Genomic DNA, 20,062 nt, shown 5'->3' with positions numbered 1-20,062 from the left:
TCAGTTTCCAAATGATGACAGAAATAGGCTGATGATCATTATAGGTTTTCCCACCAGCATATTCTCTAACTTGTCCATTCTCAGTCTTCATCCCAACCCCCACTCACAATGGCCACCGTCTTGGCAGCCGGAGGCACCACAAGAACTCGGTCTCAGTCTTGGCAGAAAGTCATCCCATCTCCACCCCTCCCAATTCAAGCATCCTGGGTGACCTTTGGGGTGGAAGTCTCTCTGCTCAACCTGGACAGGGGTTGTTTTCTTTGGAGTCTCCTTGGATGGCACTGGAAATAGGGCTTCTTCCATGTGCAGCCTCCCATCCTGTAGCCACCAATATAAGGGCCACCACAACCCAGAAGAATCCCAGGAGACCGTGCAGGTGAACAAGGGTTCGTGAGCATCCTCCTCCAGACCTGTGAGTAGTGGGCTCCCCTGACGACACCCCACAAGGTGGTCCTCAGTAGGCTTTGGGAGCTGGAGGCAGAGGAATGGGGCAATTTGTATTAGCTAATATTTTGAATATGGCAAATTAAGAGATAGATATATATTATATTCAGAGAAGTGTCAAACTGATAAGCAATTCAGGGTCATGACATGATGCCCATTTATTTGTTCATACTTGAATTCAGCAAATCATTTTTGTTGAACTGTCCTGGGTACAGGCTTTTTACTGGGGGCTGAGGATCTGACAGTGAAATGTCACAATTCCTCCTCTAAAGAGTTCACTGCCTAGTGATGGAGAGGACAGGTCATCAGGTAATTGGTACCCAGGGCTTTGATTAGAGAATAAAGACAGAAAAAATGGTGGGGTGAAGCCCCCTAACCTCGACTCCAGACAGAGGCCTAGAGCAGGTTCCATAGAGGACATGATATCTTACTGAAGCCAGAGAGTCCATAGAAAGTGACTTAAGTAAAAAATGCAAAGAAGAGGGCAGATGTTCCAGGCAAAGAAGCCGGCATGTGGAAAAACCTTTTTTGTAAAAACCACGGACTTGTAGTCAAATGTGCGTTTTCACATCGCAGCTTGTCCACTCACTGGCTGTGTCTCTGGCCAAGCCCTAGCTTTCTGACCGGGTCTGCCTATCTGTGAAACAGGAGACAACCAGTTATCTTAAAGGAATGTTCAATGCAAGAGTGGTCGGTGCTCACTGAAAACTCCCCTCTGGGCGGTGCTCACTCCTTTTCTCCTGTGAACGTCCAGGTGTCAGGACAAGATGTTTCAGCTTTGGAAACTTGTTCTTTTGTGCGGCCTGCTCGCTGGGACCTTAGCGTCTTCTGAGGATGGTGGCAATGACACAGAGAGTGCTGCAGATAGCCCGAAGTCTGCTCTTCACAAAGGACTTGAAGCCATTGAAAAAAACCTTGATGGTGAGTCAATAAGGGTGGCACCCAGGAACGTGCCTCCTAAACACTATATGCTGCATTTCCAGGGGCTGCCACCAGGGGCTGCCTTTTATGGGTGGTTTACTCACTTCCTGGCTCATTCACTTATTATTTTTCTATAAACAGGCAATGCTTAAATGAATATCCTTTTACATATTATATCACGTAAACTTTTCCCAATATATGCACAGGATAAGCTCCTAAAAGTGAGATTTTGAAAGTTCAAAAGATATGTACGTTTTAAATTCTAGGTGTTGCCAAATAACCCCCTACATTAACATTTTCTCCAACAGTTTGTGAAACTACCTTTCTCTCTACTCCCTGGGCAGCACTGGACAACTTAAATGCTTTGCCAGTCTCACAGATGAAACATTGTAGCTCATTTCACTTTACAGTTCTCCAATCATGAAGGAATCCACTTGTTTTTTCACATTTTTAGCTTTTTATATATTTTAACTTAAATATTTTGTTCACATTCTTTGCATATCATTCTGTTGGGTTGTTTACTTTTCTTGTTGATTTGTATTAACTCATTGAAAATTAACTCTACATAGCCTAGATAGCTACATGCCTACTTTTATAGTTAATTCAATCTCCTTTTTATTCTAATTTTGTAAAAGAACTTGGCTTTCTTTTCATTTTCTGGAAAATTAACAGCACACTGACAAACTTTTTTATAGGAGTTAGTCACTTCTGTAAATGGTTGCCTTTCAAATATTGCCTTTCGAATATTTTAACATATTCAAAGATAAAGAAGGGAGTCTGGGCCGGTGTGACTCAGTGGTTGAGCATCGACCCATGCACCAAGAGGTCGCCGGTTCGATTCCCAGTCAGGGCACATGCCCAGGTTGTGGGCCTGATCCCCAGTGGGGGGTATGCAGGAGGCGGCCAGTCGATGTCCTCGCTCATGGATGTTTCTATCTCTCTCTTCCTCTCACTTCCTCTCTCTCTAAAATTAATAAAGGAAAAAAATAAAAAAGAAGGGATCCAATCTTTAATTTCACTGCTGAGAAAACTAAGCTCAGAAACAGAGTGTCTGGGTTAAGGTCACCTAGTGAGTTCTAAGACCAGATATAGTTTTATTTATTTGTTTCTTTCTTTCTTTATTTTTCCTTTTTATTGAGTTTTCGTTTTTATCCTCACCCGAGGACATTTTTGCATTCATCTTTAGATAGAAGGAGAGGGAGAGAGGGAGGGAGAGAGAGAGAAACATTGATGTGAGAGAGACACATCGACGAGCTCACACGACCTCAACCAGGGCTGGGGACAAACTACAACCGAGGTACGTGCCCTTAGCAGGAACTGAACTCGGGACTCTCTGGTCCACGGGCCGATGCTCTAACTGCTGAGCCAAACTGGCCAGAGCTTGAATTTATTTTGATTAACAAAATTATACAGGTTTCAGGTGTACAATTCCACAAAACATCATCTGTACACTGTATTGTGTGTTTACCACCCCAAGTCAAGACTCTTAAGATCATAGTTGTTTTTTCTTTTTTATTGATTTTAGAGAGAGGAAGGGAGAGGGAGAGAGAGACAGAAACATTGATTAGAGAGAACATTGATTGGCCGCCTCCTGCATGTCCCCCACTGGTGATTTGGCCCACAACCTAGGCATGTGCCCTGACTGGGAATCAAACTTGCAACCTCTCAAGCGCTGAGCCACGCTGGCCGGGCTTAAAACCATAGTTGTATTTACATTGTCATTCTCTGCTTGCATCATTATAACTAGACACTGTCGCTTGCAGAGCCAAGTTGTAGTGCTATGATTACATATCTTCTCCAGCATGTTTTCCCTTGAGTTAGTCATTGCCTTGTTGTTTCTCACTTGAATTATTATATATATATATCCTTAATTCTTTTCATATGTACCATTCTATATCTGCCATGTCATTTATTCTAGCTAATCCCTCTTGTCACTGGACACCTCCTATTAGGACACTGTCTTCCTGCTCCTGTGTGAATTGTTCTTTGAGCCTGCTGCAAAGCTCTCACCCTGAGACTCTAATTTGTCACTTTTATGGGTTGGAGTTCTATTTTTGCCTTGATTCCAGATTTTACATATTTCAGTTTATTCTCTCATTCTTTTTGACCTAGTTTTTCAAACTCGTGTGGACATCTCATTTAGAGCAATAGACGCCCCTCCCCCCCACCCAAGTCACTACTAGAAGCTGGTGTATAATTATAATCAATTGCCCAGTCAATTGATTGATTGCTTTATTGGTGAAAAATGGGTATATATTAGTATAGAGGCAGCATGGAAGAAAGAGGTGCTCCAAAGCTGTATATCTTTAGGAACATTTCTTAAATTTTTCATCCTTTATTTTCTCATCTGTAAAATGCAGATACTATTAATATCTACCTCATTGAGTTGTTATGAAGATTAAAAGAGATAACATAGGCAAACCGTCTTATCTAGTACCTGGCACATAGTAGCTGCTTCCTAAGTGGTACATGACACTAGTGGTCATTTTGTCAGCTGTCCTTGAGAAACTGAAGGCCAAGCTGGACATGCTTCAGGATTCCAAGGTTTGGCAAATAACCAAGCAGAAGTTCCAGCAAGCTGAAAAATTGGTGAATGATGCCCTTTCTAACATCTTCTCGGCTCTGGATGAGGCTTTCGGGTGAGTTGGGGCTTCATGGTGGAGATCCTTGTTCCAAAAGGAAGGGAATACATATTTTGGGGGGAAGGGAGTAAGTTTAAGATTAAAGACAGAAAGATAGCAAAACTTGTTCTTCCCACAGAGCCTAGGTGGTCTAGGGCCAGGTCCACCAGAGCTTGAGTAAATTAGAGGCAGGGCCACAGGGATAATCTGGGCCTCACATGGGTTTGAGCTTCCACATCCTGTAAATTCAGGGTCAGGGTGAAGGCTCTCTTCACTCTCCGCTCCACCTGTTTGGTGGTGCCTGGATTCCCTTTTCCAGGGAATAAGACTTTCCTCTCCAAATATAGCCGAAAATAAAATTTTGAATCCCCTCAGGAGAGAGAAAACTGAAATTGCCTCACGCTGACTCCACACACAGAGTTTTGGAGTCAAACAGTTGCGAGTTCAAACTCTGGCTCTGGCAATTGTTCATCCTTGGAATCTTGGGGGAAGTCATAACCGTCTGATCCTCAGCATGCCACGCCGTAAAGTTGAAACAATCAAACCTCTGAAGAGGGCAATGGTAAAGAGCAAAGTAGGCAAGGTTGGTGAGGCCCCAGTGCTGAGCGTGATCCTGGCGTGGAGAAGTGCTCAGCCAATGCCGCCGTGAGGACTGACAAGGCTGAATTCTTGTTTTTGCGAAGGTTGACAATCAGTAATGCCCACATTACGGATGTCAAAGCTGAACTAACTGCTGATGGCAAAGGCCTTAACCTGCAGCTCCCCGTCACTGCTGACGTCAAAGTCATCCTGTGAGTATGTGTTAGAATCTGGCACTTGGGGGAGGCAGCGCAACATAGCCAATGGATCTCCAAACTGGAACCTGGCACTAGTCCGTGCTGCTGTGTGGCCTTGGGCCTCAGTGTCCCAATCTATAAATAAGGGAGCTTTCCCAGCTCTAACATCCTAACCTTTCAAAAGTTCTAATAGCCCCGGCTGGTGTGGCTCAGTTGGTGGAATGTTGTTCTGTGCACCAACAGGTTGCCGGTTCGATTCCCAGTCAGGGCACATGCCCGGGGGTTTCAAGCTCCATCCCCAGAAAGGGGTGTGCAGGAGGCAGCCAATCAATGGTTCTTTCTGGTTAATGTTTCTCTCTCTCCTTCTCCTTTCCTCTTTCTTTAAAATCAATTAAAACGTATTTAAAAGAAAAAATTCTAATAAATTTTGGCCATCACCAAGTCTCTTTTAAAAGAACCCTCCATTAAATATATTTCTGAAATCATAACTTGTATCTAACAGTAAAATTTGTAAAAATGGAGAAGACAAACATTTGTAACTCTTTGGCAAAATTTTCTCTAGCATTATTTTGTCTCTCAAGATTCTCTTTCAATAGCAGTGACCATTACAGATAAATGCATATAGTAGTGTATAGTATATAATAAAGGGCAGGTGTGAAAACTAAAATTTTATTTTTTAAATTTATTTTTTATTAAACTTAGTGGGGCTACATCAGTCAATAAAGTTATATAGGTTTCAAGTGCACAGTTCTAAAATACATCATCTTCCCAATGCATTGTGCACCGACCACCCAAAGTCTAGTCTCCTTCCATCACCATTTATCCCCTGTTTACTCTTCTACCTCCCCCGACTCACCCTTCCTTCTGGTGATCACCATCCTGTCGTCTGTGTCCATGAGCTTTGGGGATTTGGGTTTTTTTTGCTAAATCTCTTCACCTATTTCACCCAGTCCCCACAGGCCCACTCTGCTCTGACAGCTACCAGTCTGTTCTCTGTACCTATAAGTCTGACTCCATTTTATTTGTTTATTTTGTGCATTAGAGTCAATATATAAGTGAAATCATAAGGTAGAAAAATATAATCTTAAAGTATACTAATTACTTTAAAAGAAATAGATAGGAAAATGAGCACCTGTGGGAAAATCTTTATAAATTAAGTACACTATCATTTCATCATTCATTAGCTATGAGATCTTGGGATGGTAACCTAACCTCTCTTCAGAATGCTTCCTCATTCTGAAACAGTGACAAGGATAGTACTTTTCCCTCATGGTATTGCTGTAATGATTAGATGGATTAATCCAGGTAAAATACCTTTTAAGAGTGCCTAACACATTTTGTACTCAAGAAATGTTAACTATTATTATTATTTTAATTATTAGAGTGATGCTATATAAAAATTTCATGTGAACCAAACCTATGTGGCCAGAAGAGGCACCTAATAGAAATATGTTAATTCGATAAAGAATACGGGCAATGTCGACATTATCCATAAATATCCTGGATAAGATCCACAAAGGTAGAGGAACCAGGGGCAAAATGAAGCCTTTTAGACCTCTCCTCACTGAATCTTATTTTCTGCAGGCCTCTCATTCGCCAGACAGTCAACCTGAAGGCTTCCTTGGACATCCTGACTACTGTCAAAATCGAAACTGATGCCAAGACCGGCGCCCCCACCGTGGTCATGACAGAATGTGCCAGCAACCCAGACAGCATCTCGTTCACCTTGCTGGGCAAGTAAGTCCCATCCATCTCCGTAGAGCCGGGCTCTCGGAGGAGTCAAGGGCCTCTGATCTCAGCCCTATTCTTATACCTGGGAGGGGGCACAATGTGGTAAAAAAGGATTTAGGCTCTGTCATCAGACAGACCTTGGTTCAGATACCAGCTCTGTCCCTAATTTGTAACTTTGTAATCAACTTAACCTCTCTCAGCCTCAGTTTTCACCTCTGAAACTGAAGATGACATAATACCTACCCATAGGCTGCTGAGCTGAGCAAATGATGAAACACAGGTGTTGAGCACAGAGCCTGGCACATACTAAGCTCTAGTGATAACAACATCCATGCCGACTTTGTGTCCTTGTTCTCTCCATTATGACCGAGACGGGAGTGTTGACCTCTCCAATTAGAATCGTGAATTTGCTTATTTCACTTTTCAGCTCTGATCAGAATTTTGCTTCTTGCTTTTTGAGGATCTGTTGGTAAAGGAATGCGTATTTAGGATTACTATATCTTCTTGAAGAACTGCCCCTTCATGGTTATATAATGTTCTCAATCATCATCATCATCATCAATTGTATTTACCTTCTTGCCGTGGTTGGGAGGGGGGAAGAGGAGCAAATGTTCACCATGGGCTCTAATTTCAGATTGTCCCCAAATTGTTCTCCACCCACTGGAAAATTCCTGAAATGAGATCTTGAAAACTTAATCCTCTCCATTTAAATCATTTATGCCTGTAAATCCACAAAATCTACATCTTAAACTGTGTGATTGAAGGACCAGGCTTGGCCCCCGGAAGAGGGTTGAAGGGCAAAGGGTGACCCTGGCCATGGCTGGGACAGGAGAAATGTCTGGAAGCTGAGGACCGGAGCAGGTTGGCTTCGGCAGAGAATAAGTCTGGGCCATGAGCAGAGGTCAATCCACTCTACCCCCACCAGGGGATCTGATCACAGGTTGCCTAAAGACCCCCCTAAACCCAAATGAAGGCACCAATGCCTGATGTTAGTTGGAAAGGCTGGAATGCAAAGTCAGAGGCCGGAGCCCTGCTGGACACTGCTTTGCCAGTAGCCTCAGAGAATTCATCCTGCCACTCGGGGTCTCAGTGTCCACATCTGTAAAACGGCGTTCCACTCTGCTGCTCTAAATCCTCTCGGGCTTTTCTTCCCATGTTGGATGGAATCCCAAGCCCTCCCCATGGCCACCTACACTCTGTGTGATCTGCCTCATCCTCATCTCACTTCAGTCTCCCATGTGCACCCTGGGCAGACACACTGGCCTTTGCTCTGGGCCTCCGGGGAGCTCCTCCCACATCCAGACCTGTGCAGTGCTGTCCTCGCTGCCCAGGACACCCTTCCCCCACTCCGCCTCCGCGAACATCCCTTCCTTCAAGGTCTAAAACAAGGTTCCTCTGATTCTCTCTCGAAAGCATTTAATTGTATGTTTACTTCATTCATTCTTTTAGCTACAAATGTATTGAGCATCTGCTATGTGCCAGGCAGGCAGCGTTCTGAGCTCTGGAGAATTTGTTGGTGAGAACAGACAAGGACCCGGTTCTTGTGGCGCTTACTATCCTGAGGGCAAGGCAGACAGGCGAGCATCCAGCCCCTCAATAAAGAGCCCTCAAGGAAGATGTCAAATGGCCTAAGCCCTGAGCAGAGCAGCACACTTGTGCTGAGAGCTGAAGGTGGGAAGCAACCAGCCTTAGCAAGAATTGTTTAATGTTTAGGTACCAGGTTAGGAGCTGTTAGTGCTTCGCTCATCCCCATACCCGCAGCCTGGCTTGGTCCCTGGCACAAGCTGCTGCTCTATATTTGTTGAATGAGCCCGGCTGGTATGGCTCAGTGGATTGAGTGTTGTCCCATGGAGTGAGACGTCCCGGTCTGATTCCCAGTCAGGGCACATGCCCAGGTAGTGGGCTCGATCCCCAGTGGGGGACATGTAGGAGGCAGCCAATCGCATCAATGTTTCTATCTCTCTCTCCCTTCCTCTCTTTCTAAGAAATCAATAAAAACATATTTTTAAAAAACTATATTTGTTGAAAGAATGGGGTTGTGATGCGGTATTGGGGTGAGCCGCTGGTCAGACATGAGATTTTGAGTGAGGATTCCCCTGGATACAGGGAGGCTCTGTCTGTGCTTAGAAAGGCATCTCAGTGCCGCTGGGCTTTGTTTACTTACCCGTCAAGGTGCTCTGCCTTCTCCTCCGCTCTCCTCACCCCCTGCTGCTTGGCAGCTCTGCCCACTTGACCATGTTTATTAGTTCTCGCTCTTTTCCAGACACAGTGTACTGGTCAACAAGTTCGTAGACACCATGAGCAGCTTCCTGAGCAAGACTGTGTCCTTCCTGGTGCAGAAGCAGGTAAGTCCACTCCTGGGGCCAGAGCCACACCTGGTGGGGAGCCGTGTGGCATTTCCAGGCCTGGCTGCACTCCTGGGCCCTCTCCTCATGGGGCTGCCAGCTGGAATTACCCCTTTACTGGGGGGGGGGGGGCACTGGGCGAAGGGCAGCAAAGCCCTGACAGCTGAAATCACTGGGTCCCAAACTTGAGCTATTTGTCATATCCAGGTACTATCAATGTGTTTTTTTAGCTATTTTCCTTTAATCAATACAATTTTACTTATTTATATTTATTTAAATATACTTATTTTTAGAAGGAAACTTCATATCCCTGCCATAAATAGAAATTAATATGACTTATAATTAAAAAATAAGCGCAGACATATAAAATAGGTTTTTATTTGCACATTATCCAAAAACGTATGTACCATGTGCAGGATTCCTCTGCATCGTACAAAACGGTATGTGTCGTGTGCCCACGGTCCCAGAGATTGAGCTAGTCGTTCCGGAGGGGGGCTGGGACCCTGTTTGTGGAAGGGAAACGCAGCTGTCTCTGGGGCTCGTTGAGCTGGGGCCTGGATCCTCAGTGTGTGGTCCTCCAGCCGGCAGCACAGGCCTCGCTGGGAGCGTCCCAGAAGGGCAGGCTCACACCCCACACCAGGCCTGCGGAGTTTTAACCAGATCCCCAGGGAACCACACACAAAATCATAAGAAACACTGCTCTTTGGTTCCCAGGGCCCCCCTAGACTGAAAAAGTTCAAGGTTTCTAAGAATGTAGAGGTCTGGGATGCTAACACTCTAGATTCTTAAGGTTCTAGGATTTAGTTTGGTAGATTGTAGGATTCCAGCCTCCTATGGTTCTCAGATGTTAGACTTCTAGGTTTCCAGTGCTCTAGAATCCGCAGGGTCAAAGGTTCTATAACCCCATGTGAAGAGCCTCTCCATGGGTGGTCGGCAGTTTGTGTTCTGACCTTTTCCTTCTAATCTCTTTCTCCCCCGCTCCGCCCCTCAGATATGCCCACTGGCCCGCATCTTCGTCTCCACCGTGGATGTGGATTTTGTTCAGAATGTCATCGGTAAGTCACAGCCTGGGGAAGTGAAGGCGTTCCCTGTGCAGCCTTCCTAGGGCGGGTAGGCAGCTTCGTGCCCACCGCACGAGCAGGTCTGGTCAGGGGACCCTGAAGAAGCTCAGGACCCAACATCCTGAGCAAGTTGGGAGAGTGTGGCTAGAGGGGTCCCTGCAGAATGGAGGGGGCTCCGTGGGCCCCTGAGAGCTCTCTGCCATCATCCCTTGGTAAACTCACAGAAGCTGCCTGGCAGAATTCTATGAGAAAGAAGATGCGCCAGATGTGAGTTCAAATCCAGGCTCTGCTACTTGACAACTGTGGGGCTTTGGTCAAGTGGCTCTGCCTTTCTCAGCCTTGGTTTCTCCCATGTAAAAAAAAGATTGTAAACATTGTCCAGTTGGTGATTAGATTCAAAGAAGAAGCATAAATAGCCTAATGTCCAGTGGGCATGGCTGATAAACACCTTCCTTTCTCTTTCCCTTCTTAGGAGAAGCTGGGGCTTCTCTCCAGCGCTTGGGGCTTTCTTTAACCATTGGGTCTTCAGGCATGTCTGGGGTTGCTGGGGATGCTGGAGCAATAGAAATGGGTTAAGTGGCCGTGTCTGGGTTCTGGAGGTGGCCCTTCTATGGAGACAGCCACAGGCCTAGTTCCTTGGGCAGTCTCTGTGCTCTGCATGCACCATCTCATTGGATCTCCACAACAGCCCTGTGGGCCAGCGGCCATCATTGTACCCATTTTACAGATGAATAAACCAAGGCTCAGAGAGGTAGAGAGACCTGTCTGAGGTCCCATGGCTGTCAGGCTATCTCACTGGAGAGTGGCAGCCATTGGGGTCTGGTTTCTATTTGGTGGAGACTGAGGCCTACTATTGATTTTGTTCTTCCAGATAAACTTCTTCAGGGAGTCCAAGTGACACTCCACCCCTGAAGAGGGCAGACGAGGAGGACTGCTGTGATTTCCCCGACTGGTGAGGGGCCAGGCTTTGTGTCCCATGTGTCCTTAGGGGTCTATGGTGAAGGCAAAGCGAAGCTTGAGTTCTCTTGTTTTTTGTAGCAGCAGCAGCAGCAGCAGCAGCAGACTGAGTCCTGATCTTGTTGATCTTGATCTTAGATGGAGCCCTGACCCTAGTCCCAAGCCAAACCCCGACCCTGACCACACTCTAAACCCCAAGCCTTAATCACATACCTAAACTGAGCCCAGATCCTACTTGTAGACTGAGCTTTGGATCCAGTTATTGACTGAGCCCTGATATTGGTCATAGATTGAGCCCTGACTCTGACCTCAGACTAACCCATGATCCTGATTATATACAGAGCCCCAAACCTTGACTCCAGTCCTGGGCTCTGGGCAGTCTCTTTACATCTGTCATTGTTCATAGGGTGAGGAGAGAGGCAAGGGAGGGAATAAGGATGGTTCAGTGCTAGGTGCCAGGAAAAGACCCCAACCACAGGTGCCAGTCCCCTCTCCAAGGCCTTAGACCCTGCAGAGTATTGTGCAAAAGAGTTGGGCAGCAGTGTGTGGGGAATAGCAGGTGCCTGTAAGGGCCCCTTTGCTGTCCATGGCCTAACTCCCAGTGGTCTCATTCCAGATCAACTCCCAGTGGCTTGACTGTGTGTCCTTGTAGCATCACCCCCTGGAAAGATGCTGCCACCATCCAACTGGACTGAGATCCTGAGCCCAGGCAGAAGGACCCTCTCAGCTACTCTTTGCCTTCATAGTCAAGACAGCAGTCTCTATGCTCATCACCCACCACCCCCAGCAATAAAAGACACTTCTACATCCTCCTGTGTGACCTGTTGCATTCCTTCCATTTGGGTTTTGGGAAGGGAGGTGCAGCTGGGGCAGTAGAGACCTGGATCCAGAACTGGAAGGGACATGCTGTGTGACATTAGGCTGCTAACTTCCCTTCTCTGAGCCCTCTTTCCTTATGTGCACAGTGATCCCTAAAGATCCTTTCTGTTCCAACAGGACAGGAGTTAATGCTTTCTCAAGAATGAAGTAGAAAGAGGATAAACATTTATTGAGCTCCTACTACATGACTTTACCTCGCAGGGGACATTTGGAAATGTCTAGGAATATTTTGTTGTCACAAATTGGGCAAGGGGTGCTACCAGCATCTGGTGGGTAAAGGCCAGGGATGCTGCTAACCATCCTATAGGACAGCAATCCTTCACAACAAAGAACCATCCAAGCCAAAATGTCAGTAGTGTTGAGAAAGCCTGTAATTAAACCCTTAAGCATATTATCTTGTTGAATTCTGATTTTTACTGAGTGATGCAGTGAATGGTTTGGGGGGAAGTTATGGCAACTTTAGAGAGGTGGAGTAACTTGTCCAAGACCACACAGCTGGTTAGAGGCAAAGCAGGATTTAATCTTAAGTCGCTCTCCTCCAGAGCTAGTGTTTCCCCTGCTAGCCAAGGAAGAAGGTGAGATTTTTCCTTTCTGATTATGTTTTGTGACAATCCCACCTCCCGCAAAAAAATACACAGGAGGTCTCAAAATTCAGGGCCTCTTTGGGCGGTAACCAATTTGAGTCAGTGGCCAGCCTTAATCCATGCGTTCTATCCACCTGGGGTACTTTCCTTCTCCCTCTCCAGATATAAGATTCTGCTCATTGGTCACCTCCCAGGTATGTGAGGGACCTCTCCTCAATGCTGCCAAAAAATAAGACACTGTGATTCCCGACTTATAGGGCTAACCAATCTTCCTTGTCCTTACTGTCCAATACAGAGAGAGTGCTCTCAGGAAGGGTCAGCTCTCATTATCATGGTTTTCGTCTTTCTTATTCATCTATCTCCCTCGTGAGCCCATGAGATCCTTGAGGGCAGATACTGTCCTCTGCTCAGCAGCCCCAGTGCCCAGAGAAGAACCAGATACAGTACAAGCACTAACCAATGTTGAATGAATGAATGGGTGAATGAATGAGTGAAAGTTTTCTTGACTGTACACAGACACCATTTCCAGGACAGCTGGGTGGGTGCATGAACAGGAAAATTGTAGCAACCCAGGATTGGAGGCATATGGAAGATGTCATCATTTTCTATGAACTAGAGCCAGATACCTGGTACTTGAAGACAGAAGTGATAGGCTGTGGACCAAATGCAAGGCTCCTAGGTGAGTAAAGCCCAGGACATAGAGTAGGTGTGGCCAAGGCCACTCAGCCCCACTGGGGACTGATGAGGTCAGTGAAGGGGAAAGGGGACAAGGTGGAGAACTGAGCAAGCATTCGCCTGCTGTGAGCCTGGTACTGCCCAGACTAGCTCCTCACCCACTCAACCCAGACCTCAAAGAGGGGTGAGGGCTTCCTGGAGATGGTGGCACCCTATGAAGGAGGCTTCAGGGAAGAGGAGGGCACTTTGAGGAGGTGAGGGGACCTCTGTCATAGGGAATTTATGGCAAGAAAGAAGGCAAAACCTAAGTGAACCTCGAATCATCTAGAAACGAGAGCACCAAACTCTAGTGCAAGCTCTTTTGAAGGCTTCATTCAGTTCAATAAATGCTGGATCTGTCCAATGTTCACACAATCCTTCAGGGTAATCTTAGGATCAGAATTATGAACTCTATGCCTTGGAATACTTTATGACCCCAAGAACACATCAAAAAATTATTTACCAAACCGGATCTTTCTATTTACACTATGAAATGTATACATTTCACCAAGTATTTGCCAACAAGTGGACACTTATTTTAAATGGTTGCTCTTTGAATGAGGATAGAATAAACATCATCACATTGGACAAGCCAAAGAGCCCACGTTAGAGGAGGTAGTTGTTACATCAACTCAGTAGTCTTATTTCTGAACTTTTTTTAAATTAGAAAATACTGTGTTTGGTAGTTGGGTGAAAACACAGATCTTAGAACTGTATACTTAGTTGAAATCACAATAATGCAAACAACTGAAACTGGGGGGAAATCATGAAAAGGGATACTGGAATTTGACAAAAGCTTTGTGGGGGTGATCCATTTCTCTGTTAATGTTTATGCAAGAAAAAAATGAGGGGTTTTTTGGGGGTTTTTTTTGTTTGTTTGTTTGTTTTTTAATAGAGAGGTGGTTAAATATCTAGCTACCCCAGGCTCTGCACGGGGCAGTTCAGGGGTGACTGAAGCAGTACCTGTCCAACCCAGTGCAGCCCAAATTGGGTCTCTGCGATATGGAAGGGGCTAGGAGAGAGGGAGCAGGACCTGCACCTGTCACAGAGGCCCACTGCTTCCTGGAGGAAGATACAATCGGAAGAGACAAAAAAAAAAGTGCTGAGAAAAAGACTCAGGGGAGGAGCTCTGACCCAGCCTGAAGGTAAGGGGCAGCCAGGGAAGGCATCAGCCAATGCCAGTTAAGTTCTAATTAGCATAGTGCCTGGGCCACAGTGAACACCATTAATCATTAGCTATTTTGATCTTCACTATATTACTATATTTAATTTTTTCCCAAGATTCCCCTCTTTGCTGTCTCCTTGCCCTGCTTCATCCAAAACTCAGTTGCTGATTCCCACCCTCACCCTTACCCCGATCTATTCCTTCCCAACCCAGTCCATCTTAGCCAATGACAACTCCACCTACCCATTTGCTCTGGTCAAAAATCTTGATGTTGTCCGTGACTCCTCTCTTCCTCTCACACTCACATCCAGCCTTTTGGTACACCCTGCCTGTCTCCACCCAGGTGTCTGAACATTTTCTCTACCTCGTCTGTTCTCAGCCATCATCTCCCCCTTCACTTACTGACCCAGATCCTCCTGCTTCCACCTCAAACCCACTCTTCCTCCACTCTGTTCCACCAGGATCCAGAAGAATCTTTCTAAGAAGTAGTACAGACTCTATAACTCTTTGGCCCAAACCCTCTATTTGCTCTCAGAACCAAACCCAAAGTCCTTACCATTCACCCACAAGGCTCCATGCGATCTGGCCCTAACTACCTCTCTCATCTCTTCTACTATTCTCCCTCACCCACTGCCCACCAACCACACCGAGCTTGTTCTGTTCCTTAAACAAGCCAGTACCAGCCTCAGGGCCTTTGCATTTATTCTGTCTTCTGCCTTGCCCTTTCTTCCCCTGGCTCGACTCATGACACGTACCCTCACTCTATTCATGACTCTGTGCAAATGTTCTCTCCTATGAGAAGCCTTCACCCTGTCTAAAATTCTACTCTTCTCAATGTCACTCTCTATCACCTAATCTTTCAGGACCTTTTCTTCCCAGAACCTATCACCCGACAAATTCTATATGTGTTAATCTACTGGGTTTATCATGTTACACATATACACTCTTCCCAAGCATGTGCTATCTATGACTTTAGGTCTTTTGCTTATTATTTATTCACTCATTTATTCCACTGTGCTTGATGCTGGCCAAAGGGTTAGGCATGCTCAGTCTAAGCTGCATTAAAGCAAGAACTTCTTTTTGCTCAGAGCTGTATTCCCAGTGCTTATCACATAGCAGCTGTGCAATAAATTACATGATTAATGAGTAAGTTACCATCTTTGCACACATTCAACTTCTGCTCTGCAGAAAACCTGCCTTTGCACAAAGTGGGGGTTGCCTGCAGCTGGAGCTACAACCTTCCCTTATTTTGCTGTTTCTTCACCCAGGGTACAGGTGAAAGGCCATCAAAGCACTGATATCACCCTTGAGAGCCTCTCTAATAAAAAGGGAGCTGAGTTCAAGTTACCACCAGAATGTTCTGTGTTTGTGAAGTAACAGCTGCTAGTTCCATGCACAGGTCTGTCCACTTTTGCACAGGTGCACAGGTGTGGGGGGAGCAGCCATAAGTTAAAGGCATTGAGTGCAAGCTCATCAAGACTCATTGTGTGGCTGGAGCAGGGCCCCCCCTCTCTGGGCCTAGGTTACCCTGTGTGTAGAATCAGGAGCCTGCAGAGTACTTGAATGCTTCCAATCTGGGACCCGTCTAGTGAAAGCAGGGGGGTTCAACAGGTTTTCTTTCCCTGCTTCACCCAGAGCCCCCAGTTTCATTTGGGGGGACTTGATGAGTCCACTCAGCTCTGATTGAATACGACTTAAATAAAAGAACCCAGAAACTTCCGGTCAAGATGGCGGGTAGGTAAACGCAGTATCGCGTCCTCCCACAACCACATCAAAGTTACAACTAAACTAAAGAACAACCATCATTCAAAACCGCCTGAAATCAAGCTGAATGGAAGTCCTACAACTACGGAATTAAAGAAACAGCCACATTAAACTGGTATGAGGGGCGGAGGCGGTCGGGCTGGTCCCACACCCACGTGTGGCGGATAAAAATCAGGAGGACACCTCGGCTGGGAAGGTCCTTCCTGAGGACTGAGGGGTCCCCGTCCCACACCAGACGCCCCGCTCAGGGTTCCAGTGCCAGGAAGAGAATCCCCATAACCTCTGGCTAGAAAAACCAGCGGGAACTGAGGCTCAGGGAAGCTGAGGCGGCTGGAGCCCCAGGCAGCTCCCTAAAGGGCCCGCGCACGAACTTATCGGACTCTCTCCCTCTAAGCTCGGAGGGGAGGAAGCTCGAGGGGCACCAGAGACATACAGGGAAGAACTGAGCTGTTTGGCACTGGAGCGAGGGCTGGAGAGGGGGCTTTCTCCAGGACAGACGTGCTGTCAGAGGCCTTTGTTCCTTTGGTGAGCCCTTCCCCGGGGCGGCAGACAGTCGCCATATCTGGGACTCCAGCAACCTGGCTCACACTGGTTGCCCTGCCCTGGTGATTCCCTGAGGCCCCGCCCCACCCAACTTTCAGGCCCACCCAAGCTGTTGTCACTTGCTTAACCATAGGATTGGCCTGTTTTGAATCCTGCATCAGGTTTTCCTAAATTCTTTCAAAAAAGCAGCATCTGGTCTCAGCCCCATACCTCTCATTAAGTAATACACAGAAACAAACACAGGGAAGCAGCCAAAATGAGGAGACAAAGAAACAAGTCCCAAATGAAAGAACAGAACAAAACCCCAAGAAAAGAACTAAGTGAAATGGAGATAAGCAACCTAATGGATGCTGAGTTCAAAATACTGCTTATAAGGATGCTCAATGAACTTAATGAGAACCTCAGCGAACTTAGTGAGGGCCTCAAGAGCATAAAAAAGGACCAGTCAGAAATCATGGAAGCACAGTTAAAATTGAAGGAGGCATTAACTGAAATAAAGAATAATTTACACAGCTTCAATAATAGAGTACGTAAATCCAAGGAGCAAACCATCGATTTGGAGTATAAGGAAGCAAAAAATGCCCAATCAGAACAGCAAAAAGAAAAAAGAATCTAAAAAAATGAGGATAGTGTAAGGAGCCTCTGGGACAACTTCAAGCGTGCCAACATTCGCATCTTGGGGGTGCCAGAAGGAGAAGAGCGAGAACAAGAAATTGAAAACCTGTTTGAAACAATAATGGCAGAAAACTTTCCTAACTTGGTGAAGGAAACAGATATACAAGTCCAGAAAGCACAGAGAGTCCCAAACAAGACGAACCCCAAGAAGCCCACACCAAGACACATCATCATCAAAATGCAAACGGTTCAAGACAAAGAGAGAATCTTAAAAGCAGCAAGAGAAAGGCAGCTAGTTACCTACAAGGGATTTTCCATAAGACTGTCAGCTGATTTCTCAAAAGAAACTTTGCAGGCCAGAAGGGAGAGGCAAGAAATATTCAGAGTGATGAAAAGCAAGAACCTACAACCAAGATTACTCTATCCTGCAAAGCTGTCATTTAGAATCGATGGCCATATAAAGAGTTTCCCAGACAAGAAAAAGTTAAAGGAGTTCATCACCACCAAATCGTTATTATATGAAATGATGATGGGTCTTTTTGAAGAAAAAGATAAAATATATGAACAAACAAAATGGCAATGAATACATATCTATCGACAATGGAATCTACAAACAAAATGAACAGGCAGAACAGAAACATTCTCATAGATACAGAGAACATTTTGTTGGTTGCCAGATGGGAGGGGGGTTGGGGGAATGGGTGAAAAAGGTGAAGAGATTAAGAAGTACAAATTCGCCCTGGCCGGTTTGGCTCAGCGGTTAGAGCGTCGGCCTGCGGTCCGGAGAGACCCGGGTTCGGTTCCTGCTAAGGGCACATACTTCGGTTGCAGTTTGTCCCCGGCCCTGGTTGGTCGTGCGGGTGGCAGCCACTCGATGTGTCCCTTCACGTCGATGTTTCTCACTCTCTCTCCCTTCCTCTCTCTCCCTCCCATTCTATCTGTACAAAAAAAAAAAAAAAGAAGTACAAATTCATTGCTAGACTGACAAACCTCAAAGGGAAAGGGGTTTGGGGGTGGAAAAAAATAAACCAAAGAACTTATATGCATAACAAATGGACACAGACAATAGTGTGGGAAAAGGTGGGAGGGGGGCTGGAGTGGGGAGGAGGGGGTCAATGGGGGGAAAATGAGGAACATCTGTAATATATTCAACAACAAAGATTTTAAAAAATTTTTTTAAATTAAAAAAATAAGAACCCAGAATCTGCTCTAGACCCCAGTGCTCCGTGGCCTAGAGATGCCTAGAGGTGGCCCAAAGACAGGTCCTGTGTGGTCCGTACAACATATTTTCAGAGAGGACAGGCATTCTTCAGTTTCTCACAGACCTCACTTTTCCCAGAGAAACTAGCCCCTGGTCTACTTCATTCATTTCCATTTCAAGCCTGGTCCTCAAGGCAGTGCAGTTTGAGACTTCTACAAGAGTACTTTTCAAGGGCACAGCTTCTCAGTTTTGATAAGCTGCCACACTTAGAGTCAACTGACCCCTGAGCCAGAGGTAGTGGCTCTCAGTTATAGACCCTGAAGGCAGACCTGTCTGGCTTGGCCACTGGCTGGATGCATGACTCAGAAAAAGCCATTCCCGTTCTCCAATCTTGAATCACCTCTTTTGAAAAGTGATGAAATAATCTAACAGGGTAATTTCGAGGGTCCTATGCAAACAGGGGGAACCTTCATTCTAGAAGTAAATGGGGGTATGGTAAGCTCTGATATTCTTTCCCACCAGCCTTAACTCTTCCCTCCCACCAGTTCTCGGTCTTCAATCGCCTCGAATTTCATGTGTGGGCAGATACGCAAGTCCAGCTTTAATTGAAGAAAACAGAAAGTGAAAGATACCGAGTTCCTTTTGGAATAGTAGGCTCAAATCTGAGATTGTACAGATCCAGTCTGAAAGCTTGTGAGTTCTCCATCCTACTCTCTCTGAGTCCAACTTGTTATGATGAAGCCCACAATGAGACTTCACCTGAAATATATTACACACCAAACAATACTTTCCAAAATGACTCTTTTGTGTATACAGGGAGGGTGTGCATCTTACAAACAGAACTTCATGTTAACCTAAAATTTTGCTTATTTTAAAGATAATAACTTCATTGGTATGAAATGATGATCACTGAATAACACTGAGGACAAAGAAATCAGAATCACTTGATTATTGGTTGACACTTAGGTTACTTCTGAATTTTTATGCTATTATAAATAATCCTAAACCTTTTGGTACAGGAAGGTTTTCCAAAAATAGAATTATTTCCTTATTGTAGGTCCCAAAACTTATTAAAAAGCATACACAGTTTTACAACTTTAAATGTTTAAGGTACACAATAGTTTTAAGGCATTTCAAATCACTAAATACTTCACCAAAGGAATTGAACTAAGAGTCATGATTCTAGCAGGCAATGGTTAGTTTTATCCATACCCAATCAGTACTAATTGTTCTCATTTTCACAACTTTTCTCTTCAGCAGGTAGAAAATTCCAGATGCCATTGTTTTCATCTTTTTTAAACTACCAGTAGAGCAAGGATGCCTGTGACAGTTCATAGACCCTGAAAGCAGGTACATCTGGCTTAGCCCCTGGCTGGATGCATGACTTGGAAAAGGGCATTCCCAGGCTCCAATCTTGACTTGTTAGCTTGTGACAGTTCTTTTTCAGAGTAACTATCTTCAGAAGTTTGTCCTTTTATTCACTAGAGTTTTATTCTAAATTTACAATACCCTTTTTCACCATCTTCTTTCATAAGATTTTTTTTAAATTCAGGCTGACATGTACAATGAACTGAATGCATTGGTCATCACCAATCTATTCTATACTCTGCCCTTTTCATTCATGAATTTTTTATTTTGATTTATCTCCCACTTGCTCAATGTTCCCAGAGAGATCGGGGTGTGGAATCCTTTCTGGGCCCTTACAGGTCTGGTAATGTCCTCCTGTTGTGTTCAAACATAA

At 45.3% G+C, this 20,062-nt stretch overlaps 1 protein-coding gene across 1 annotated transcript; it reads left to right on the top strand.

The window, feature by feature from the left end:
- The first annotated feature begins 1,211 nt into the window (after window positions 1-1,211).
- Window positions 1,212-10,811, top strand: BPIFA2 (BPI fold containing family A member 2). The gene is made up of 7 exons (XM_036244727.1): window positions 1,212-1,365; window positions 3,860-4,004; window positions 4,670-4,777; window positions 6,347-6,499; window positions 8,757-8,838; window positions 9,830-9,893; window positions 10,771-10,811. Exons 1-7 carry the CDS (start codon window positions 1,212-1,214, stop codon window positions 10,809-10,811), a joined length of 747 nt encoding a protein of 248 aa, XP_036100620.1.
- Window positions 10,812-20,062: the final 9,251 nt, after the last annotated feature.

This window comes from Molossus molossus, unplaced genomic scaffold (genome assembly GCF_014108415.1).
Source record: "Molossus molossus isolate mMolMol1 unplaced genomic scaffold, mMolMol1.p scaffold_m16_p_6, whole genome shotgun sequence".
Lineage (NCBI taxonomy): Eukaryota > Metazoa > Chordata > Mammalia > Chiroptera > Molossidae > Molossus > Molossus molossus.
Note: the sequence above shows the minus strand (reverse complement) of the source record. Positions and strands in the feature narration are given on the sequence as shown.